The following is a 26,492-nucleotide window of genomic DNA, read 5'->3' on the forward strand; positions in this document are numbered from 1 at the left end:
CAGTCATTATGCTAATTGTATCCTTTGATCAAGCAATTTTCCCACGTTCAACAAAAGATTAAATTGTTCCTGAATATGTGTGAGCCCAATTCAGTTCCTCCAATTCTTCAAATGCAGTAATATCTATATGTCTAGACACAGGCAGCAGGGTATACTGTTTTGAGTGTTATGTTAGGGCGTTGGAAGACTGGGATTCAAATCCCCACTCAACCATGGAAACAAACTGGGTGGCCTTCAGAGGAAGGCCATGATATTTCCCATGAACAAATATTGCCACGAAACCCTGTGATAGATTTATAGGTGAGGTTTCCTTCCCTTCCACTTCCTCCCTTACTTTCATCCTTTCTTTTCTTCCGCATACATACACCATTCCACAGTAAAGGGCCATTTTTATTACTGGCTGACTAGAATTGTTTTTCTCCAGAAGTCCTAAAGCATACTCACGCTGCTCTGATTACATTCAGTGGAAATCAGAAAAATGGCACAGTACAGCTTTGATGGCATGAAAGCAAACAGTTGTGTGCATAGCAGTATTTCTATTTCTTTAGAGAAGAGTCACAGCATGGAAATACCCATGATGCCTGAGCGATTTGGGGAATTGTGCTAGAAAAAATATTTTTTCTATGTTCTAGTCATGGGTGAACAACAAAAAAAATTCCCACACTTTCTGTGTGCCCCCAACAGATGGGTCCCCAACCCCCAAAGAAGCTTTTCTTTACAAATCTCCCAGAATGAAGTTGCACAGGGACAAAATGTCCCACTTACATGAGTCACTGGAACTATGAAGAAGAAAAAAGGTCTCTGTGTACATGGAACATATTATAATTTTGGAAATGTATGAGTGTCTGTCTGCAAGCTGTATCTGAATTCACATTTGATTCCAGAAGATAAATATCAAGCATTATCATGTTAAAATACTAAATCAAACCATTGGATATCAACTTCTACATTTTTACCTGAACATTGGGAGGACCTTCCTGATCGTAAGAGCTCTTCAGCAGTAGAATTCTCTCCCTTGGAGTGTGGTAGAGGCTCTTTCTTTGGAGGCTTTTAAACAGAGACTATGGGCATCTGTTGGGGGTGCTTTGATTGTGCTTTTCCTGCATGGCAGGGGATTGAACTAGATGGCCCATGTGGTCTCTTCCAGCTCTATGATTCTAAGTGACCAAGTTAATAAAAAAAATGAAACCAGGGAAATCCTGAGTTATCAGTCCTCTCACTGCAATTCTGGAGGGAGCTGTCATTTTTAAAACTGATAGTATTGTCAAATCAAAGTGGGCCTAAAACAACTTGGAGGAGGGGAGGGTGGTGAAAATGTCCAAGAGTGTCTGGGAGAGAGAAAAAATGAATGTTTTGCAGGGCTCCTAGCTTCCATTTCTGAACTAAAATGCATCACTAACATGACCAAAAAATGTCTTTGTTTTAGCTTGCTGAACAAATCTGGTAATAAAAGGTAAGTTACGTGTTCTTTGGTTAATAGTGGCTAAACAATGGTTCTTTGCTTCTAGGATAGGGAACAGATCATCATCCTGTACTTAATATTTCTATTACTAGTGTGATAGCAAGCCAAAGAGATCACATGATTTGTTAAACTGAATGTCCCTGATGAATAGTCAGAGATCTCCAAAGAGTTACCTAACAGCGTTTTGAAAAGATAGTACTGACCCAGCCCACAAGAGAAGTTGTTTTCAAACAATAACAAAAAGAGATAGTAAGTCAGAAAGACAGCTGAAGACTAGGGCAAGATGTCACTTTTGGAAATTGAGGTGAGCGCTGCTATCTAATAGAATGTCATGGTGGTTGTCTGCATCCATGATAGAAGGAAAACAAAAGTTTACTAACTGCTACTATGTTTCCAGTAATCTCCTTCCCAAATAGAAGTCAAACTCTGATAGATATTTTGAAATAATAACAAGCCATAATATGGACATGTTTGCACACTGCATTTGAGAGGATAAAGAACCATACATAGAGAATGCATGCAGATATATCTTCCCTTCCCCCTGAAGTTATATTTCTGGGTCCGGCTCATTGTACAATGAATGCAGTTTGACATCACTTTTGACTTTATCACACAACAAATTTTTAGCTTCCTAGGATGCTGACACCCCAGTTGAGCGATGGGAGCCCCATGCAGGCCATCACATGATGTAGCCTCACTTCCAGCGGGGCTCCAAAACAACAGGTCTACCATGGGGACAAGCTGCACTGCGACGCTTCCCCACATGTGATGGGGAAACATTGCTGCCAGCCAGGCAGGGCGTGGGGCACTGGGATTGCCCTGCTGGCCTGCCAATTCACCACAGAGGTTGGCACATTGGCACTGGGAACCTCAGCATTGTGATGATGTCCTTTAACTGCAGTGGCTCAATGCTATGGAATCCTGGGAGTTTGTAGTTTAGTGAGTCACCAACACTCTGGTAAAAGGCAAAAGATCTTGTAAAAGTACAACTCCCGTGATTCCATAGTATTGTGCCATGGCATTTTAAATGGTGTCGAACAGCTTTAATCCTACAGTGCAGATGCACTCTAGCTCTGCTATTTTAAGAAGCTAGTTGAACGGATCATTCTTGGACAAAAAGTGGCTAAGATGATATGTAAATATAGTCCAGATTTAGTATGTAATATCAATTTAGGACTAAACCCTAGTTTGAAAAGGCAGATACCCTGTTAGATGAAAAAGATCTAAGTTCTCTAACAGAACTCATCATTTTGAGCTTAATCAGGCTCTCCACATGAGGAAACCCATGGAAATTCTCCCTTACTAAAGCTTAGAGCTGCCACACCTGTCCCTTGGCTGAAAGAAAACTGACAAACTTGTTTTTAGAGCAGCAGTGCTAGTGTCTAACTCTGTTCAGTGAACTGAGCTGATAATTACATTCTGACTTAAAAGACACCCTGTCAGCTGCTGGGATTGACTTTTGCCATTCCCCCTCCCCTTTACACCCACCCACAACTCTGCAGGAGCTGTAACAAAAGCAGTTTCATAAGTCCTGAAACTTCTGATTGCCCGATAAGGAACCTTTCACAATTTTCTCTGGTGGCCAGCAAGAGAGGAAAAATTCAATTTTGCCTGGAAAGAATGCCTACCCTGCTAAAATGAAAACATATTACAGATACAGAAATTGACTCTGGGCACATTTTAATAGCAATTCACCAAGCAAACATTGAACTACCTGTGTATGTGAATCACTATTTTTGTAATAATCTGTTCTAAATTGGTATTTGCCATTTTATTTCCCTGCCTTGGTTAATATGCACACCACATATGCATCCTCCTGTTTTGTTCTTTACCAACAGCTACAAGGAATCTCTCTTTTTTAAAAAAAAAATTATATTATCTGTCCCTCCAAACTGTTCACTTTACCTCTCTCTCTTATTTTTCATAAATAGTAAGAAATTTCATTGGTGTGAGAAATGCCAATACATTCTACTACATTTGGAATGAGGCAGGTGTTTTATGTATCCTGAAAAGCTTGTGTGTGGCATTTCCTGTTGATGTTTGGTTGTATTCTATAATCCCAGCTCATGTAGAAGATAGGATAACTCACAAAAGATATAAGAGGGAGCTACAAATTTGAGGGAAAGAAATTAAAGAAAACTGTGGATGCACAAATAAATTTTTAAAGGCTAGGTAGGAAGAAGTGGAACTGGTAAAAAAAAACACAGTACACCCTCTAGCTTTTGTGATTTTAGCAAAAACTTCTCACAAATTTCAAACATACTGTCGCGATCCCAGAAGATAACAGCTTTGCGTAATGTATATATATTATTGCATGTTTCTCTATTTTGGTATCTCAGAAATGAGTTCCTTCACAAAACACACACAGACTCTCCCCCCTTCTCTGTCTCTCTGGGAAGCAGGAACTGCCTCAATTATCATTATACTATTTTCCCTCAGAAAGCTGAAGATGATATTGAAGAGGCCAGTTTGATTTCTACTTAAATATAAATATATGCACACACTGTGCATGGCATATTTAGCATTATGTGTAGTTTGAAAAGCAGTGTTGTTGTTGCTTTTGTATAGTTGCAGTGTTCAAGTCATTTCTGAGGTGAAGCTATCAGAAAGTAATCTTGTCAGGATTTGTACAGAAGGAGCTTGCCTTTCTCTTTGCCTTAATCTGAGGCTGAGAGAAAATATAATCTGCCCATGGCAAGTGGGTTTCTATAGCTGAGTAAAGATTGGAATCCTGGCCTACTGGATCATAGTCCATAAGGTTTAATCACACAAACCTCTCCACCATGCTGGATATCTGGATTACAGCAATATTGTTAACTGTTGTCAAGATGACTTCAGCTTCTGGTGACGCTATGAATGAGAGTCCCAAAAGTGACCATCACCCTATCATCAACGGCCCTGCTCAGCTCTTTCAGACTCTGGGAAGTGGCTTCCTTGACTGAGGGCTCATCTATATCAGACAGGTTAGCAAGTATACATTTGTTTGGACATCGCTGTGGCCAGCTGCAGTGGCAACATGGGCAGGATCGATTACAGAACAGGAAAAGGAGATGGCCACTGCATTCATCAGGATAGTGGATTGGGTTGACTCCAGGCTGTCCCAAAATTCTGGGATACTCCAAAGTTTCAAGCAAATTCTCAGAGATCCCCTGAGTCTGTAAAAGCAGACCAATGTTGATTTAAAGTGGAAAAAACTCAGGGTATTCGCTGGAAACTGCTATACATCGTGAAGACTGCCAGTGGTCCATTCATACGAAATATGGGGTTTGGGGCCAGTCCCTGAGTATGGCCATCTAGAATGCTATCTTCCTCTTTTCCTACTGCTTTCTACCTTGCCAAGAACTATTGTATTTTAGTGAGTCACATTTGTGTTTGCAATATGATTCCTGGTTACTTTCCCTTTCCTGAACCTAGCTTAGACGACGGGCCTTTCTTACTCCATATATAAGTCCCCCTTTTGGGGTAGAGAAGAGACGGAATATAAATACCATAAATAAATAAATAAATAAATAAATAAATAAATAAATATGGTAAAAGTCTTTGTTATTAAGTTTTGAGAATTTATTTGCTTACTTAAGATATTAATGCAATGATCCTGTGATTACTGTAATTAATGGTACCCTCTTTCTTGGGGCCTGGAATATTTATTGAGTGCTTGCAGGATGTCGACCACTGTTTTAGTTCAAACTAATATATATACTGCCTTAGAATCATAGAATCAAAGAGTTGGAAGAGACCTCATGGGCCATCCAGTCCAACCCCCTGCCAAGAAGCCTTGGTAGTCTGAAGCAGTTCTATTGTGTGCCATCTGTCCCTGGTCATTTATTTTTCTCAAATGCCTTGAGTGCAGTTTCCACTTTACTTTCGAAAATTGTAAGTTGACCTTCAAATAACTCTCCTTTGAACAAATCCCTTCATCTCTTTTGTATGCCTCTCTGTGCATTGTTTCCACCATTTTTTCATTTGTACTTAGTCATTTAATGAGTTCCCCTGCTAGTTGTATAACATCTCCATTCTTGGCTTAAATTTCCTTTTGATTTTTTGGATCTTGTGGAATACATCTTTTGTTTTTCTTTTTTTCCAACCTCTATTTTTTCCACTGATTGCTATAATAGTTCTCTCCCTGCTTTGAAGTTGCTGAAAAGTTCCTGTTTAGTCTGGCTCCTAAGCAATAACCTGTATGACATGTGAAACACTACTATGAGCACTGATATTGTCAGCATAACTTCTTGTCTCACACAATCTCTCCATCGCAGAAAGATAGTGCCATAGTGAGTGATCACAGTATAAACAATGATAAATATGCAACAGTTTTATTAGAAAATGGCTTATAATGATATGTGGTATAAGATTTGTATTTTAAATCCATTTCATCAACAGCCCTTTAAATATTAATTAGAACTTTATAGACTACAGATATTACCTGTTTTATTGTTACTCACAGATAGAAGGTAGTGATCAAAGGTCTCTTAAGAGCTCCCTGAAATCCTCTTTTACAATGCAAAACATATTACCTCTGTAGTGTAAAGTCTCCCAAGTCCATGCAACTTATTCTTTGTTTATGAATGCAATCTAAATTACCCTATAAGGTTTAATTACTGGTTTGCTGCATTTTTAAAATAAGACTTCTATTTACCATTAAAAATGCAAATAAAAATGAGAGTAAATCAGTAACTATTGAAGCCTTCTCTACTCCCAACAGGAAAATAAATTAACACTGGAGCAATTAAAATAGGCTGTTCATGGAGCTACAGAGCAAAGTGTGGTCAGCAAAACAACAAAGAAATTGGAAGTAGCCACAAAAAACATTTAGTAGAATTTTGCATTTCTATAGTGGACATGCTGGTGTTGCAATTTTATTTTAAGGGGAGCGGGGACAGAAACAAAACACAATCTACCAATACCACAAATGACATCTCAAAACAAGCCACAAAATACCAGACTGCAATTTTGGTAGCTTTGTTAACTGGCATAATATTACACATCTTAGTCACCAATATACAATCAAACATTCCATTCGAACCATAATGATAGTGTGTTAATTATGAATGGAAAGATCAGAGGAATGAACTTCCATCTCTTTTACTTTCACACACAATCAGATTTAGGTTACACTGTGAAAAAAAGCTAAACCAAATGTACAACTTACAGCTGTCCAGGCTCCTCTTTTGCATCGTGAACACAGCCACCCATCATGGATTTCATGAGAAGGAACACCATAACAACCTATAATAAGAAAGTTGAGATGATAAACATATTCTGTACGTATTGCCTTTATAGCTAAACAGACAATTAAACTATTAAGGAAAGACACTAGATATGCATACCATACCACAAAAAAGCAAATAATTATTTCCCCAATAATATGTTTCGTATGTTTCATGAGGAGACAGGAAAGCCTAGAGAAGACAATTATGCTGGGGAAAGTGGAAGGCAAAAGGAAGAGGGGCCGACCAAGGGCAAGATGGATGGATGGCATCCTTGAAGTGACTGGACTGACCTTGAAGGAGCTGGGGGTGGTAACGGCCGACAGGGAGCTCTGGCGTAGGCTGGTCCATGAGGTCACGAAGAGTCGGAGACGACTGAACGAATGAACAACAATGTTTCGTAGTTATACTGATAACTGATCTACTATCTCTGGAAGCAATAATTCTCTTTCTTAAACCTGTCGTGATATCCACAACAATCTTTCAATTATCCAGTAAACTAGTAAACCCAATTGCTATAACTATCATCATGTAGTAATGCTCCATTGTAGATAATTTTATAGCATTGTGAGTAATGCTGCAATTCTGGACTTATTTAGTGAATTAAGGTTTCTGACTGTTATGGAAAATGTATGGATCCTGTATTAAAAATTAGGGATGCTGCTTGAAATTGAGCAGTACATACATAAGGTAACATTCCTGAGTGATTTCTGTGAGCAGAAATGGAGAAAGTTGGAAAATCCATATTGCACAGATATCCATCCCAATTCTTCTTGCACAAACCCGAATGCCTCTGGTACTTGGCTGCAGGACAGTCCCGTGCAAGACTTCCTCTCAACAGGGAAAAGCTGTTTTCAAAAGACAGGACCTAGCCCTTCTGTATCCTCATTCAGAGTTTACAGATGCATATCACTGAAGGACGGGGAAGAGGATGGACTACTATGATGGAGAACAGCCCTAATGGTTAGTCAAGTGAACAGGTGGCTCACCCCAATTTCACACACAGAAATCATGCAGGTCTATTTGCTTGCAGAAAAAGCTGTTTGTTTTCCTGCAATAGCCCTTGCAATTTCCTTTAAATATACACATTGCATACTTTCGCCTAAAGGGATCAGAAGGTTTAAGGTACTTTCTGGTTATATTGCCACTATTGATCAATCTCCCAATATCAATTTGCTGGCAGACAAAAACTATCTATATAATTTCACGCATTTGAAAATAGGAATAGGTTTATGGTTCTCCTCGGTGTCTTAAGAATAACTCAATGTATTATCTATATTGTGGTTTTTCATATAGTATAGCAAATACAATATTTCAAGTTGAACAACTATGATATTTACTTGCATGGACCTGTACACAACACTTTGCACAAGCTATCAGCAGACTTGTTCCATCTTCTTCAATAAAGCCATTGGACGGGTAGTTTTCTGTGTTCTCCTCACTGTATATAAAACATATCTCTGGAATCAGTGGTTTTGTCTTTTCCCTGGCCACAAATATGTCTCCTCCTTTTATTTCGGAGGATGCATAGATGTCTTCATTAGGTCTGTCAGGCTGAAAAATAAAATTTGAATAGAAAGGTATTTGTTCTTTTTTTGGATAGGTTACCTCATCTTGTTTAAACCATAATAAATCAATTTCCCATTGCTTACTAGTAATTTTGAGCTGCTTTGCTATATTCATAGTGGAGCATACATGGGACGAAAAATATCATCACCAATCCAGGGAAAAGAAAAGGGTCTCTCTGCCAGCTGTTCTCACTAACTACCTATTTGCTGCTGCCACTGGCTACCTCGCTCTCTCAGAGGTTGCTGCCTATCTTTAAGTTCTCCATAGTTTACTGGATCAGGTTGTTGAGTCAGCTGCTGGCTAACTGGCCAAATTAACAGCTGTCTCCTTGTAATGTGATATAAACTGTCTACGGGGTGTGGTGATGCCAAAGATGGTCATCCCATTGGGGGAACCACATGGGAAAGAAGTGAGGGGGGTGCCAGTTCCCCTGTTTGAGAGTGCAGGAGATAATTGCTTTTTATTTACACTACCTAAGTCTTTTAAAAACAATCTGTCCTGCAAACAAAGGAAAGAAAAAATGTGACTTGGAGAGCATGGGACACGAAGCAGCCATTCCAATAATAATGGGTAGAGAGGAATGAGGAAATAATGCTATCAGCCTTGATTCAAGACTGTAGCATATTGCTGGGGGGCTTCAACATCCATGTAGAGATTGGTCACGTGAGAGCAGCTCAGGATCATAGAATCACAGAGCTGGAAGAGACTACAAGGGCCATCTAACCAATACCCTGACATTCTGGTTTTAACTTGTGATTTTAGCCAGAATTATTGTTTAATTGTTGTTTTAATTTCTGTATTAATATGTACATTGTTTTAACTTGTAAAAGATCTTTGATGAAGGGTCTTGGGGACTGATAGAGAATGAATCCTAATTGCTATGGATCTCGACAAGACTTAGTAAACATACACTTCATGATCCAACTTGAAAGACTGGTGAGGTTGGGGGGAGGGGGTCATAGAGGATGATGGGAGTTGGGAGTCTAGTCACATCTAGAGACGTTCATAATCCTTAAGCTATGGACAAGGTCTCAGCTCTCCTTTTAACATATCAGAGGGCTCATCCTACTTGCCAGGCTGCATCTCCTAAAAACGTAACCTATGCAGGCTGGGGATGATGGGAGCTGCAGTCAAACGAGAAGTCTAAGTTGTTTGGTTATGAAAAAAGCTGCAAGTTGCAGCCCAGCTAGATCTGGGGCTGATGGGAGCTGAAGCCTGGCAAAATCAAGGCTGATGGGAACTGCAGACACCCTGATCTGGGGCTGATGGGAATTACAGTCAGCCAAATCTGGGGCTGATGGGAATTACAGCTAGCCAGAACTGGGGCTAATGGGAGCCGAGGCCTGACCAGGTCTTGGACTGATGGCACTTGCAGCCCATCCATTGTACAATTTTATAAAAAGTCTCATATGAATTTTCTAATGGGCCCATTTATAAAAATTGAAAAGCAAACAGTGTTTCTATAGCATTACAAAATCCCTAACCTGGGTTAAACTGAGTTTATTTGATAGCAGTTCATATAGCTAAATTAAAAAAGAAAATTACTCCTTCTATATGGCTTTTTCCACACCAAAATAAGGAATTATCTCTATTCTCAGTTGTTTTTCACTGTTGGTAACCCAAGATGCAAGTGTCTGCACAGAATGACAGCATCTATTTAACATTATGGAAGAAATGTCCATCTTCACTTGCTTAGGATGTGGAACACATCTCACCACGCTAAAACAGTGGATGTGGCTCTTAATGAGACATGCCGCATTATTACAGGCTGTCTGCGCCCTATACCACTGGAGAAATTACACTGTCTAACCAGTATTATACCACCTGACATACGCCAAGAAGTAGCATCCAATAATGAAAGTGACATCTCTGGCCCATCCCCTGTTCAATATCAGCCAGTACGTCAATGCCTTAAATCAAGAAATAGTTTTCTAAGATCTACTAAATACTCACAGGAACACCTCAGCAATGGAGAGTCCAAAAGTGGCAGGCTAAAACCCAAAACCTCAATCCATGGCTCATACCAAATGAGAGACTCCCTCCTGGGCACACAGATGACTGGGCAACTTGGAAGGCGCTGAACAGACTGCACTCTGGCACCACGAGATGCAGAGCCAACCTTAAGAAATGGGCTACAAAGTGGAGTCCATGACATGCAAGTGTGTAGACGAGCAAACCACAGATCACCTATTATAATGCAGCCTCAGCTCTGCCACATGCACAATGGAGAACCTTCTTATAGCAACACCAGAGGTTTTTAAATTTTGTGTTTTCTCAAATACATTGGTTCGCTCCTCCTAAACTTGCTTATGATAAAATCAAATTCAAACCTTCTACAAGCATTGGTAATGGCTTTGTTTTTAAATAATTTACTTTACAGATGACATATATGAATACCTCTCAAATTAGATGAAGACTATTCCCTACCTTGTAGTAAGGTTTGAGGAGTGTGCAAATGGCACAATAGGGTTCCAACTTGGCAACAGCTGCATTGTATTCCTTTTCAGCAGTAAAATTTTGTACTCTGTTCTGCCAAAGGTAGACAAGAGGCTTGGCCCAGGATTCCGTTTCTTGCACCTCCTCTTCAATTAAGAGAGTTTCTGGCAATTCTTTAAAAAATGAAAAGGCTGTTTTTTAAGAATGAGGACAAGCAACTATTTAAGCAGACATAAAGACAAATAGGTTACAATTCTATATAAGGCAACAGACCTGTGAAAACACTTGCACTGACTCAAAGAGGTGGCTTGGACACAAGAGCAGAAAGGAGTATCCTTCCTACTCCGACCCAATTCTTATCCTTCCTACTCCGACCCAAGCTCAATTCTTCTAAAACAAATTAATCATGGCAACAGAAAACAGAATATAATTTGAGAATAATAAGTCTCATGAGAAGTCATTTCTAAGAAATACCTTTTTTTTACAGAAATGCATCTCAATACTATAAGATTCTGCTTCTGCTGTACAAACGAATTTAAGTTTACTAAAATGCTGAAACAACAGACTTCATTAGAGCATGACAACATAGATTTAGTTGACAAAAAGTATTTATAGATTTTTAATGATGAATTGCCCTTGATTTCTAGAGAACAGCACAGCAATTATAAATGGCAAGATTTCTTTTGCTGGCAGAATAAGGAAGTTGCAAAAACTAGTTTTCAGTAGGATTCCTTTCTTGGTCACTTATTGAAGTTTCTTCACAGTGACCTATCTTCATCCCTACATTTTAATATAGAAAAGAAGAAACTGCCAAATATACAGGGAGATGAGATTCTTTTAAAGTAAGGTGCAACTGTTCTGCAAAGTGACTTACCTAAATAATCTGGAAGCTACAAATATTATTTAATACTGTAAAACCGTTCCCAGATGTGCAGCATCATTTAGCCATATTACCAAAATATACAAAGGCCCCTCCAAGTATCCATGCAAGCATTTGGAGTTGTAAATTATCTGAGTTTGACTCCTAACCTAAGACAACATCCTAGCTTTATCTTTGAGCTCATCTAATTAATATTTCCCTTCCAATTCAAATTATTGTATATTTAGAATCCATTTCAGCCATGATTTTAATTGATTTAAGATATAAATTGAAGGAAAAGGTTAAAAATACAAAACAAACAGGTTCCAGCAGGGAAGTACTGACACACTGTTGTACTCAATTAATGTGTCGCGTAAATGCTAAATTTCTATGTAAGCCAAGTCTCTGTATGTTTGAGCTACCCCTCAGTTTGTCACATGCGAGATGACTGCATTTGCCATCTCAGAACTGGGAAATATCCAGCTTCATAGAAAAATGTATTTTTAATTAAGACCTTAATTTATCATTGCACTGCATGATCACTACAATTGAATGAAAGATCATTTTGCCCTTCTCCCAGCTTGCCACCACCCTTCCACGGCAGAGGGATTACATCCTTTTGGGAGACAAGAGGTTTGTACTGGTAGCTCTGCCATGTCAGACAGGCTTTAGGTCAGGGGCCATACTGCTTCACATGGTGAGGGGAAGCTAGTGGGCAGCAGCAGTCATGGGGAGGTGACACTGGTTGAAAAACTTCACAAACAACAGCAGAAACACTTTATTTAGCTCTTATAAGTGCTCACTGAAGGAGGCAACTGGCAAACCACTTCTGAATATCTTTTATCTCAAAAAGCCTAGGATGAAGAAATCCAAAATGAAGGAAACGACAGTGTTGAAAGATGAGCCTCCCAACCCCCACTTCGAAGGTACTCATGCAGCTACTGGAAAACAGCAAAAGACAAGTATGAATAATGCAATGTCTAATGATACCATTGGACTCAAGCCAGAAGGATATTCAGCTGCTGATAAACACAGATTGAAAGGAAACTCTGAAGAAGCACTGCATAGATAACAGACATATGCAATGTAAGAAGCATGAATGAGGGGAAATTAGGAATGGTGAAAGACAAAATTGAGCATATAAACATTGCAATACTTGGGATGAACAAGTTATATGACAGGAAAGGGATATTTTTAATAAGATAATTGCATAGTGTTTGAAAATGCTAATTTTGGAAGAAGATGGGTAACATTAAGTGTAAACTGAGATGTAACAAAAATAGCAAGGCTTGTATAAAGTCAGACTGAATAACATAGGCAAGATTTCATGGAAAACCTATCATAATCATAATCTATGTTTATGCATCAGCTACAAGGGCAGAAGAGGATGATATCAAAAGATTTTGTGCTGGTGGTGATCAAACCTCAAACAGGATATATTAATAAGGAATTAGAATGCAAAAGCAGTTAGCAAAACAAACCTAAAATTGCTGGAGAATTTGGCCACAAAGAAAAGTTAAATCATAGTCGGGCCTAAATGGTGAAGAAGGAATATGGCTGAAGTGCTCATTCTGTGCCAAACACACCTTCATTGGGTGTTTTTTAAAAATGAAAACATGAAAAAAGCAATCACTTTCATTATGTTTAAAAATTGAAAAAAAAAACAGATTAAAATTGCAACTATACTGCTATTTTTGGGAAGCAAAATTATATTTTATTTTAAAACCAATTGTATCTTCCTCTCCTCCCTAAAGATGCATGCATAATTCTTATATTTACAACCTTGATCTTTTTAATACAATATAATCATCACCATTATGGTAAATAGGGATCAGGACGGTTGACTCTAAGCACCCTGTGCCCTAATTTACACCCTGTTCTTCCTGAAAGTTTCATCTTTGAGATTTTGTGCATAATCTTTAGAGGAGTGCCCTTTTTAGAATCAATTTTTAATGGTGGAGCCCCTTTGGCTTACCCTATGTCTTACAAGTTAATGGTGTTTAGGAACAGTGTTACCAGAGTTTGGGGGGGGGGGGGGGGAGAGAGGTGTTGGATAATAAGAGAACGTAAAATAAATATATATTAAAACAATTGTGTGATGTTCATGCGATGAAAATTTAAAACTTTGAAATTTGCCATAATATCTCAATTTATTCTCTACTATTACCAATACACACAATTCTACTTTTTCTTCTTATTCTTTAATTTCTTTCAATTTTTATTCATTTTATTTTCCTGGAGCAGCTATGGAGCCCCTGGGAAGTGCATGTGGAGCCCTTAGGGCTACACTGACCACAAGGTTGGGAACCACTGTTTTAGAGGGACTGGGCATGGCAACATCTTCTGTATCTTTTGATTTAAGTCTTTGTTTTAATTGACTCTGATAAAGCAAATTCATGAAATCATTCTTTATTATATTAGGCCATTGATAGTTATTTATTTAAACAAAATCTATATTTAAAAAAACTAACACAATTTTTTAGGATGCCAGGATCTGATTCTTAGTTTGTGCCTTAGTGAATACACAATGTGCCCAAAATTTCTGAAAGCTCTTCTTCACCTGTTGCTAGTGCCAGATCAAAATGATGAAAAACCCACTAATTTCAGTTTTGCAAATTATCTCATCAATATAAATGAGTTCTATTTTAAGCCTTGTCTATTTGTAAGCTTGTACCTAATTTTCCTAAAAAGAATGCACAAACATGCAGAGGAAAATATAACTCAAAATGAAAATTGCAGTACTCTAAATCAAAACTGAACTTATGCACAACTTTTTATCTTTAACTTCACATTATTGTAGTCATGCACATAACTAACATAAAGCATTTGACTAACATAGTGATCAGTTAAAACAGAAACCTAACATCAACAAAATTACTTACAACACTACTTCTGTAAAGGTGATAACATGTGCAACTTCAATGCCCACTTTTAATGTTTTTTATTGTATTGTTCATTAAATAATAATCTTCTGTTAAAATATTAAAGAAAGGCCAGAGATAAATTTAACTATAATAGTAAGAGCTGCAGCAGCAGCAGAAACAACAACAACAAGGGTTATCATAATAATGGTGGCCACCGTGCTTCCAGTTATGTTGGTGAAAAATCACATAACTGGGCACAGCTATGGATGTACAGAGTTATTACATTTTTTAAAAAATCTATTAAAATAACAATGGGTTTCTTTAAACAAGCAAAAGTAATTTCTTGCCACTATGAAATTTAATATAAATGATATATTGAGCAAGGGGTAGAAGCTGGAGAATGAACAGATTGATTAGCTGCAGTTGTAATTATTCAAATAAATGGCCATTTGTGTATTTATAAATGTGGATATACTTCTGCAGAAATCACAACTTTGGATGTTTTAGAACTTAGAAATTTATGGAAATAACCCTTCCTCTTTATATGCATACTTGTACAGATCTTTCCTTAATACATCATGCAAGGTTCAAAGCTCAATTGACTTCTTCATCAGAAGAAAAGTAACAAAGGCTAACAGAACTGCATTGGGATGCCTCTAAACAAAATGAACTACAATAAAAGCAACATCTCATGCAAAAAAGAGGTCTGTCATTCCAACAGTTAAACTTTTCTTCTCCCATATGATTTTTAGTGTCTTTTTCCCAACAAAGAAGCCAGTGGAACTTCAAAAGCATGCATAATGTATGTTGTGCCTTTTTGTTGTCCAGTAAAGGAATCACTCCCTTTATGTATATTGGATTTTGTTTTATTTTGCAGCATAGCCAACATAACTACTCCTGAATACGTTTCCACTTCTTTCCTTAATTAGATGAGCCATTGGATATAGTGATCAACAGAAAAAGGGAACCCACCAATGCAAAGGGCGAGTTGTGAATGAACTACTCAGAGAAGTTACAAGCAAACAAGCTATTCTTTAGTGTAACCTCAGTTCCTCACCTAGCTAGCAAGGTGACCACAAAACATTGGCAGGAAGGCAAATGTAGAAAAACTGCCCTGGTACATGTCAATACAATAGGGCCAAATAAGAATTGAGACCTTTCAGGAAGGTAGAGGTGCGAATATGAGTTTGTTCAGATAAGAACAACTCAGCCAAGCAAATATTTCTCACCACCCACTTGACAAACCTCTGTAATACAACAGTCAGTTGTACATGTATGCAAGATGTGTTTTCTATTAAACTACTAGAAGTGCTCGACAACCAAACTCACTCTGATAGTTAAGAAAAAGTTCAATCAACCTTTATTGAATCAGTAGCATGGACACTCATTTTGATCAATGCATTCTTATTCCAAGTTCAAATCTTTTCTTTGCACTGGACAAGATTACCAAAGTTTTTGTGCTTTTAAATATTTTTTCATATTTTCAGAATATTTGTTAAAAAAATATGCAACACCTAGAGTTTTTGCAAAGGAAACAGCATTTTTTGTTTAAAATATGATGTTTTCTTTATAAAGAAACCCTATTTTTATCAAAATGAAAATTTTATGGGAAAAACACAAAATCTAAAATAAAATTGTGACAGTATATCATTTTCTCAGTACATTGAAGCACACTTTTCTGTTCAGGACAACAAAATCAGTATCCCTGGTCAATATTGGTGAAGAAACCATCACTGCAAACACCCAATATAACACTCCTATCCCTCTACCATCAAGCCCAGAAGATGTAGAAATGTTTGGGTGTATACAGTATTACAATGTTTACCTCACCGGTGAAATGGAGATCCGTAAAGCCTTGTCTGCTGGGAAGACTGCCATAGCTAGAAGGAAAATAGGCAAGCTTCTGCAAATAGCATCCTGGGGAGAAATTAGGTACTATTTATTTGGGCTGATACAGAATCTATGGGAAACAGGAAGCTTTCAGAACATATGAGGCTGAAGCAGGTCACTAAGTGGCCCATGACAATTTTCTGTTGTTGAAGTGCTGCTGCCACAATCATAATTACAACTCAAAACATTCAAGTGGCTGTCAGAAGTCCAAAGGGCAGCACTTAGAACTGGGGCAAGTTTTTTCCTCTATGTGAAAAGGGAAAAAAATTGTGTCAGAAATACATGGTCACATGAAAACAGGCATTTTTAAATCTACCATGGCAGGCTACCATATATGCTCATATATAAGTCAACTTCATGTATAAGTTGAGGGCGAGTTTTGGAGCAAAAATTATGGACTTTGATATGCCTGTGGGTAAATTGAGGGTCATTCCTCAAAGAGACAAAAAAAAACAACACTAATACAATCTCAGGGAAAGCAGATGCCCTTGGCCTTCACTGGCATTTTCTTCCGCAGGAATTCAAAAAGGCCAGAGGCAGTGCCACGGCGGAGAGAGCAGAGGGGGTTGGTACTTATTTTAGATTCTACTGGGATGGACTTAAGTTCCTGCCTTTTGTTACTCTACCCAGAGAAGGGGATGATTTCATTCTTGATAAGTATTAAGGCACAGTACTCACATATTCACATTGACCTGTGAATAAGTTTACCTGGGTTTTTGGGTTGTTTTTTTTCCCTATATTTTCTGTCCATGCTGTGTCCTTTAATTGAACTGGATGGTCCATGTGGTCTCTTCCAACTTTATATATTCTATGATTTTATAATTATCCGCTTATATGCAGTAGCCTCCACTATAATAGAAGGGTGTTGGTTAAGATTAGGTTGATGAAACTGTCATGGTTATGAAACTGCTAATATTTTTCATCATTTGAAGGTCATATTCTTGTTTGAGAATAATGGAATGCTGGAAATAAAAACTTCGTCCTTATCCCAATGGCTGGTGAAATTTTACAGTTTCTTTCAATCTTCTGACGCAAAGAGAGAAATGATGTGGAAAATTCTTTCGAAGGTAGATAATCATATTTTATCTTGGAATTGTGCAAAATTATTTAAAGGACTCACTGTTCTATGACTATGGACTGCCAATCTGGAAACTGCCAGTATAAGAGAGTGTCCATCTAACAAATGTGGTGTCATGCAGCATGCAGCCAATGCCCCTACATCACAGTATTTACAAGGGTTATCATAGACCTCACAACCTCTGAGGATGACTGCCATGGATGTAGGCGAAACTTCAGGAGAGACTGCTTCTAGAACATGGCCATACAGCCCAAAAAAACCTACAACAACCCGGTTATCATATAACTAAAATATATTTTATTTGATTAAATGTAAGAGGTTTTAGTTAATTCATTCAGATCATTATTAAATCTACAAAAAATCGCATGAAAGAAAAACAATAGATTAGATACACATCTACTTATTCCATGCAAAACTTATAGATGCTCAAGTTCCATTATATACAATGGCACAGTAAAATGTTGCTTATATAATACTAGCTTAAGTACCCAGTGTTGCCCGGGTATATATTTTGTAATGTAAAAAAACATTAACATTGTAAAGCTAATAATAATAATAATAATAATAATAATAATAATAATAATAATCTTTATTTATACCCTACCACCATCTCCCCAAAGGGGACTTAGGGCGGCTTACATGAGGCCAAGCCCAGTAGTGCAAGTACAATAAAATAACATAAAAGCATAAAACAAACAGCGCAATAAAATAAATAGAGCATAAAAAAACAATAAAAATGGAAAACAATACAGTAAAAAAATCAGACACAATCACAGTGAGCGGGCCACATGTACAAGATAATGATAAAATTCAGGATGAGATAGAAATAAAACATATATTTGTAAGGGAGAAACTCGTGAACAACAAGTAGTGGAGACAGGCCTTCATACAGGCTAGAGGCAGTGCAATATGAGGACAAACATTATGGGGGGAATGACAGAGGGAGATCATGGACATCCTAAAGCTAACACAAAATGTTGCTAATAATGCATATTTCAGTAATGCCAGGTACATAAGCTAGTTATTAAAAATGGTTTTCTTAACTGAGTCACATTCTCCCAACCTTGAATTGCACTCTTGACCTCAGAGAAAGGTGAAGGCAATTCAATTTTAAATAAATTCTTAAATGCTGGTCTCCACTCCTGATGGCAGCAAGCAGGACCTGGAGGGAGAGGGGAGAGGGACCATGTGGTTCCTGCACTCTCTGAGCTGCCACTGCCTCACAATCCTTTCCCTTCCAAACCAACCAACAACCCAAAAGAAGGTGTGGGTTTAGAAGAGGCAGGATCAGGTGTGGTTTGGGAATGCTTTCCAGGGGTGGCCAAGACAGCTGCTTCGCTCTTGCTCTCAACTGCAGCTGCTGATCTTATTTTTGTTCTTTAAAAAATCCTCAAATCTAGGATGTCCATTGTAATGAATCCCTTACCTTAGCTAGCTGCATGATAGCTTAAGGGAGTGGGCCTGGCAAAGCCACGGCATCCATTTTAGGAAAGGGAGACAGGGAGAAGCCATTTTGTTAGGTTTGCCTTAAGGGGTGTGTTCAAGTCTAGGAGGGAAAATTAGAAGGCTAGGATTGGCGAGAAAGATGAGGGCGGAGCCTAAGTGGTCTGAAGGAAAAGGTGTCTTTTAAACTGAGGTTTGAGGTCCCAGTTTGCCAGTTGAAATTTGGAATGGGTAGAGAGAAGAGTGGGTGTTAGTGAGAGCAGTTTGGGGTTTTGAAGAAGTTTGGGTCAGTCTTTTGTGTAGTATTCAGAATAGCTAATGAAAATATAGCTAGAATACTATGTGGAACAGCACCCCGTTAGTGGTCTGTTCGTTTCCTTAAAAAGTTCAGGATTTTGGCTAGATTCCTAAGGGGGATTTTTGGGAGTCACTTTCAGATATTCATTTCCTGAAGTAATTTTCTGTGTTTGAAACTTTGAAGATTTGTAACCCAGAAGTTTTAAGATCTTTACTCAAATGCAACCACAAGCTTTTTATGCCAATATTTTACTGAAACCATTAAGCATTTGTACCTGATTATTTCAAGCCTGTTCAGTAAACGTTCTTGTTATTTTTATCAACTTATACCAGCCTCAGTGTGAATACCTTTGTGGTCAAAGCATTATTCAAACCAGCTTTTAACAGCCTTTAAGAACCTATAGTGGCACAGTGTGTGTTACTGAACAACATCTCAATAATACCTCAGCCTGTTTATTATTAATATGGTGGCAGCAGAAATCTTTTGAAGAATCATTTTAAGTCTCTCAGTTCTAGTGGTTCCCAGTTCCTAACTTTTAAACAGACAATTGGTTCAGCAACCATACTCCCTCTATATTTTGGTGAGCTAGTCTGTAGTGGAAGTGTTATTGTTATAATTTGGCTGAGCAGCGTTGGGATTATTTTATATATATTTTCCCCATATATACATTTAAATTAAAATCTTCTCTACTACTTGCTGTATTGTTATATCCATGATTCTAGGAAAAAGTATGTCTTAGAATCAATGAAATACAATATATATGCTGTCATTTTTTTTTACTTTGGGGGGTCCTTGCCCCAAAGGGTACTTTTTTCCTTGAAGTCCCTCAATTATTTTAAGTTGGGTCATGAAGAATATGTGTGGCAAGTTTAGTCCAGATCTATCAAGCCATGTAGCAGCCTTTGTTGTATAAACAAATATACATACATACATACCTTGACTTTTATATATGTGGATAGTAAAAGCAAATTGGGGGGATTGTAATTTATTTTCAAGGTGTAGATGGTTGAATCCCTGGACAAATAATCTTTGAATAGGAGTGGGAATGTATATCATAGAGATCCTCCTCAAAAAAAAGGCTCCCCGCTTCTAAGTCATGCAGGAAGGAACGGTTCCATTAAAACAGCATTTACCAATCACAATTTTAGTCAATCAAAATGTTTTAACTAATTAAATTAACCAATTAATTAACTAAACATTACAACCACATTCTTTTAATGATTTTTAATCAATCATAGCATAGAGAATTGCCTGACTTATGCTGCTTGCTTGCCTGTGTATGTCTCAAGCTTTTCTTGTATTTCAGCTTTTTTAAAATAGCCAGCATTCAGGTGTTTCTTCCTTTCTGCTTTAAAGCACAGAGTATAGCATAGACTCTAGGATCCTAGTAATAAATGACAAAATATTGCCAGGTTAATTCTGAAGGAGATCAGCAAACATCCCCAGAGACCGTTATTAATTTTTTAAATAACACTATGTGGATACATCCTAGTAGCTTATAAGCCAAACTTGCTTGGCCATTTCCTCACTAAATCCCTACTCCATGGAGAAAGGCAAGATAAACCACCCCTGTTTGGATCTATTGCTGCCTGAGTTTGAAAAGATACTCTATCAAAGCACTCCTCCACCTAGTGCGACATGGGAAGTGAATACAGAGAATAGCTGTTTCACTGGGAAGCTGCTGTTGCAAGGCGTTTCCCGGGGCATCAACCAAATTTATCTCAATGGGATGATTTGTCTCTGAGCCCTTCTACACAGCCATATAACCCAGAATATCAAGTCTGAAAATCCCACAATATCTGCCTTGAATTGGGATATCTGAGTCCACACTGCCATATATTGCAGTTCAAAGCAGAAAATGTGGAAGGTGTGTGGAAGGGACCTCTGTCCAAATGCCTGACTGTCATGGCTGCATCTACTACTGTTAGAATGGGATGTCTGCACAACCAGCAAGAAAACGGGATTGATCTACATCTTCTTTCTGGTCATACAGGCACCCTGTTATGACATCACAGACAGAACATGAGCCCACAGGCAGTTTCATGGAGCTCCATGGCTAGCAGCAACACAGAGGGTGAGGTGACAGACCAGCAGGTCTCTTGTGGTCTTTGCCCTGCTAGACAGTCTAGATGCCAATGCAGCTGCTGCAGCCAAGTGTGTCTAGCTGTCATCATGGTTGCTCTAGGGTCAGCCTGGAGCATAATGCAGCCAGTGGCTTTAAAAAATCCTTCTAGTCAAAGAACTTCCTTTCACTAGGGGAAGATTTCTTTGGATACAATCTCTGCTAAAATTTCAATATTATGTGTCCTTTTGAAAGAAATAACTGGAACATTTTACACTTTGCCATAATTGATTGAAATTAAATGAAGAACACTTTCAAAAATGTTTAAAAGTTATTATTAATTGTAACACAGTTTAATTGCTTCCATAAGTCTCATAAAATATTCTCCCATTTCTTAAAAAAAAGAACCTCTGTGCCGATTTTCTTCATCAGCCACTGTTGTGCAATTTAAGCCAAAATACTAGGCACAAAATATGTTCTATTGAGATCATTGAGGATGGGATTTCAGTAAATGGGTTGCAATGCTACTGCATAAGAACACAAACAAACCCAATTTAAATCATTTAGAATATTGGGAATGTTGTAGATCAGTTTCTTCAAGCAACAAGCAGGCATCACCATAAATCAAATAAGGAAATATTTCTGATTTGTTCATTTAATTACAATATTTATATTTATTGCTTTTTTTAAAAAAAAATCGTGTCAGGAGCGACCTGGTGTGAGAGAATTGGCCGTCTGCAGGGACGTTGCCCAGGGGACGCCCGGATGATTTTGATGTTCTTTTATCATCCTTGTGGGAGGCTTCTCTCATGTCCCCGCATGAGGAGCTGGAGTCGATAGAGGGAGCTCATCCGCCTCTGCAACCTGTTGGTCTTCAGTCCTGTCGACACAGGGGTTTAACCCCACTGCACCACCGGGGGCTCCTGCCTTACATTTAACCCCAAGTCTGGTAGCATTAAGCCAAAACTACTGTCATTGCAAACATGATGGGTGAGCAAAATATCAAAGAAGAAATAGGTTGTTTTGCTCTTTTTTCTATGGCCAGAATCTGAATCAGGTTTTCAAATGCAAGAAGCCCTCTCCTCCATGTACAACATAAATATGCAATGGGGCTGTTGCAAGAAGAACAGAGCTCCCAGTCAGTCTACCAGATCCCAGCAAGGTAGTTAATTTTATTGCAGGTTACTCATTTTGTGGGCCATATACAAGGGGCACCACTGAGTACTATTTGTGCATGTTGTCATTTTTGTTTTCCATTTGTACAGTACATAATATTTTTTTTGTTTTCATTTTTTTCCTTTGAGCTAAAGTAGTCTCATTACTACAAGCATCATGCAAAAAGTCAGATATAAAGAAGGATACACATATAATTGTTTTTAAAGGCTAAATCACACATTTACAAAATGCTTCACATACGAAATGCTTCATACATCAAGACTTAGGGGGGAAATTCTCAAGGTAAACATTTTAAGTTCAATGCAATTCTTGTTGATATCCCCTAGACAGTATACTAAACTTTTGGAAGAACAACTACACACAAACACACTCTTTAGATAAGGGGAATGGGATGGATATTCAGACATTGGCAAGAAATAATAACTTATCACTTTTCACATAATGATTCTTTGAAATAACTATGGCTTCTATTGGCAAAAACTTTATAATCTGATTTGCAGTTGCCATACCCATACTCATAGACAACACATCAACGCTAAAATCTTTTAATTTTCCCTTCGACAGCTAAACATAATCAATTAGGTATCCATGGTATCCATGGATAAGTACAACAAATCTGACTGTGAGAAGAAGACAAATGTATCTAATATATGCTGGAAATAGCTACATGATCATGAGGGAATGCATCCCAAAAATACTTCCTATTTCAGTTCCTCTCACCTGGCAATATTTTGACAAGGACAACTCAAAATGAGCTTGGTAATCATAATTTTCAGACTTTTTATTTAGCTGTAACCAAGGTTAATAGCCATCCCTAGTCACAAAACTGTATAATCTCTAATTAAAAATGCAGCAATTTCACGTATCCCTCCCATATTTAAATCTTTTAATTACTTTACCAGATGGATTCTAATATTAATATAGCCTTTTTTGTGTAAATTACTGGAACATTCTGAAACCCACTCAATCTTGTCCCCTCAAGACATGCAAATATTACATAGATATAAATCATGGCTCTAAGCTGTCTCTAATTTGAAGAGAGATTCTTAACAGCTAATTGAAGTACTGTAGCTAGTGAATTTGTAGGCCAGGCTCCCCCTTCAAAACCCCATAACAATATAGATCTATTCAATTATTCACAAAACTGAACAGGAAAAATAATGAAGGAACTTTCTTGATCAGGACAATTTGACACAGCAGGTGTCCCAGTGTTCAGCGATCTTGTAAACAGCGGAGAGAACACTATGAACATAGAATAACGAGGCCAAAAAGATCACATGTTCCAGTCTTATTGTGGAAGCAAGTGGAATAATGAAAATATACAGCAAATACCCTAGAAACTCAGACAGTTTCACCTTGAAGGCTGATCCACAAGATATCTATAAGAAGATAAAAGGCAGGACATAAAAAAATTAGTCCTCCCTTTGTTTTTCCTTAGTAACTGGACTTCAGAGGCAAATTGTCTCTGAACTTGGAGGTTGCATATGGCCAGTATGTGGCCATTGTGTCCTTATATTTTATGAGCTAAACCCAATTGTTAGTCCTGGGTACATCAGATTCACTGAATCAAAAGGTTTTGCGTACATTCTGATTTAGCAATGAATCAATAGGTCAACTCTAGTTGGGACTAGCAATTGAATCTCTAATTATTCCTTTCAAGGTTTTTAAACTAGTGACATCCTTACATCTTTGTAGCAAATTCCAAAATTAACTATGCACTATGTGAAAAATAATCCCTTTTTCAGTCATGAATATATCAGAAACACTTCAATTGATGATTCCACGTTCTAGAACCAAGAGGGAGGGAAAATTATCTCTAGTCACTCCGCCTGCAACATGCATAATTTTAGAAATGTCTGTTATGTTCTTACTTTTTATAAGCCGCCTTGAGTCCCCTCAGGGGTAAAGAAAGGCGGGGTAGAAATGAAATAAACAAAAATTTCTCCAAACTTTTGACATATATCAATCGAAAGTCCCAGCTAGCATGAGATTACTCCTTAAATAACTGCAATGGTCTGGAAAATCCAATCACTACTCATTGGTATAAGATGATATGATCACACTATGCAATTATTTTGCCATTTATATGGGCTGCCAGTCAATTTTTGGACCCAATTCAAAGTTCCAATTTCAGGCTTTAAAGCCCCGAATAACCTGAAGACAGTTTATCTAAAAAAAAATCTTCTCCCATATTAAGATACCTTATTCCCCACAGTCATCATTTGCAGTACTTCCATCAACTGAAATGAGACCAGAAGCTACAAGAAAATGCCTTTCACTCCTGGTACCTTTCTTGCAGAATGGAGGCTTTCCTGGTACCAACATTATGGCCTTTTTTGCACAGAAAGAAGAACTTTTCAATTCCCAAATACATTTTAAGAACTGTTTTATTGCCCTTATATCATACTACTTGTCTATTTTACTGCTAGTATTAATTTGGTTTTACAGGCTGTCATTTTTTTATTTTTTGCTGCTGATTGTATTTTGCTTTTATTCTGAGCCCTGTCCAGTCTTTATCTATTGCCTTCCTATTTTATATTTGTAATGTTCTGTGCACCATGCAGAGAATTTTTATGATCAGGTGGATTTAATTTCAGTCCTACTACCTTCAAAGGCACATGGTTGCGCCCAGACTGTGCAACTCCCTTTCACAGGTGGCTCGGCTGGCCTCCTCTATGCTTTTTTCTACCAGGAGGTAATTACCAGCAAGTTTTCTACTACTCTTACAGTTGTGCCTGTCCACAGACATAAACCCACTAATCATGTATGCACTTAAGTAGGATAAGTATTCAAATGAGTAATTGCTTACTGTTACCTGTCTTTAGAATTTAATTCCTAACTCTTCTTTCTTTGCAAAACCCACACAGAACTACACCTATAAGGTATACATTCCCTAAATGTTATCCAATCACCATGTAATTTTTTTTTAAATGGCAAAGAAAAAAATGTCCTAACAAATATACTGCTTTTTGTCATGTACTTTTTTGTCCCAGGCAATAGGATGTTGTTTTTAACAACTCATCATGCAAATGCCAAGATGATACAATATAAATGTTGGCTCTCATTCTCAATAATGTGCTTTTTGCATGGGAAAACACTGTTCTCCCCTCTGGAAGAATAGTACAATCCTTATGTGGATTTGGAAATACATTAAAAAGTCTACATTATATCCTTCCCATAACCCTAAACTGACCTAATTCTGAATACATTGAAGTTTTCATTGAGTCAGAATGAGCCCACATCTCACACAATGCAAGTTTTTAATTATTTATCGTAGTGCATTAGAGAGGTTGGAAAAAGGAAAAAATGTATACATGTTTTTGTTTAAAAACTCAAAGCAGGTATGCTCTGTTTTCATATATATTTCTGTGCTGAATATAATTACTTTAAAAATAAGTGATCATCATCATCATCATCTTTATTTATACCCCGCCACCATCTCCCCAAAGGGGACTCAGGGCGGCTTAAATGAGGCCAAGCCCAGTAGTGCATTACAATACAATAACATAAACAGCATAAAATACCATCACAATAAAATGAAACAAGCATAAAATACAATAAATAGTGCAAAGTAATACAATAAAATCAAACACAATCACAATGAGCGGGCCACATATGCAAGATACAGTGATTAAAAACTCAGGATGAGATAGAAATGAAACATATATATTTGTAAGGGAAACTCATGAATGGAGTAGTGGAGAAAGTCCTTCATATGGGCAAGAGGCATTGTAATATGAAGACACTCATTTTTGAGGGAATGACAAAGGGGAATGTAAAATCGCTCTCCAAAAGCACAACAGAAAAGCCAAGTTTTGAGGTTCTTCTTGAAAGTTCCTAGGATGGAGGCAGAAGAAAAGCAGAAGAAAGGGGAGTAAAAGGAGGAAAGCTGCAAAAAAGTAAATGGCAAAATGCTGTCTTTGTATTATTATAAATATCAATGTAAATTTGTTCTGTCCTCTTCTTCCAAAATGTGATTACACATAACTTATAAGTACAGTAAAAGTACTGAAATGCTGTAATAATGCTTCCAACTGATACTAATCATACTATTAAGCTATATAATGAAACAACAAGATTTGGAACAACTAATGCAAAATTATGAATTTGACAGTATGAAAACAGCATGCTTCTTTTTGCATACTTAA

General features: G+C 37.6%; 1 protein-coding gene across 5 annotated transcripts in view; it reads right to left on the reverse strand.

Moving 5' to 3' along the window:
* The window catches only part of KDM4C (lysine demethylase 4C), a 276,898-nt gene that overhangs the window by 72,351 nt on the left and 178,055 nt on the right, over positions 1–26,492 (reverse strand). For all 5 annotated transcript variants that reach the window (XM_060762302.2, XM_060762301.2, XM_060762305.2 and 2 more), the window contains 3 exons: positions 10,666–10,847; positions 8,010–8,223; positions 6,612–6,688 (listed from right to left, as the gene is read on the reverse strand). In XM_060762302.2, coding sequence (XP_060618285.2) covers positions 6,612–6,688; positions 8,010–8,223; positions 10,666–10,847 — 473 coding nt within the window. The remainder of the gene's footprint in view (positions 1–6,611; positions 6,689–8,009; positions 8,224–10,665; positions 10,848–26,492) is intronic.

Source organism: Anolis sagrei, chromosome 2 (genome assembly GCF_037176765.1).
Source record: "Anolis sagrei isolate rAnoSag1 chromosome 2, rAnoSag1.mat, whole genome shotgun sequence".
Taxonomy (NCBI): Eukaryota; Metazoa; Chordata; class Lepidosauria; order Squamata; family Dactyloidae; genus Anolis; species Anolis sagrei.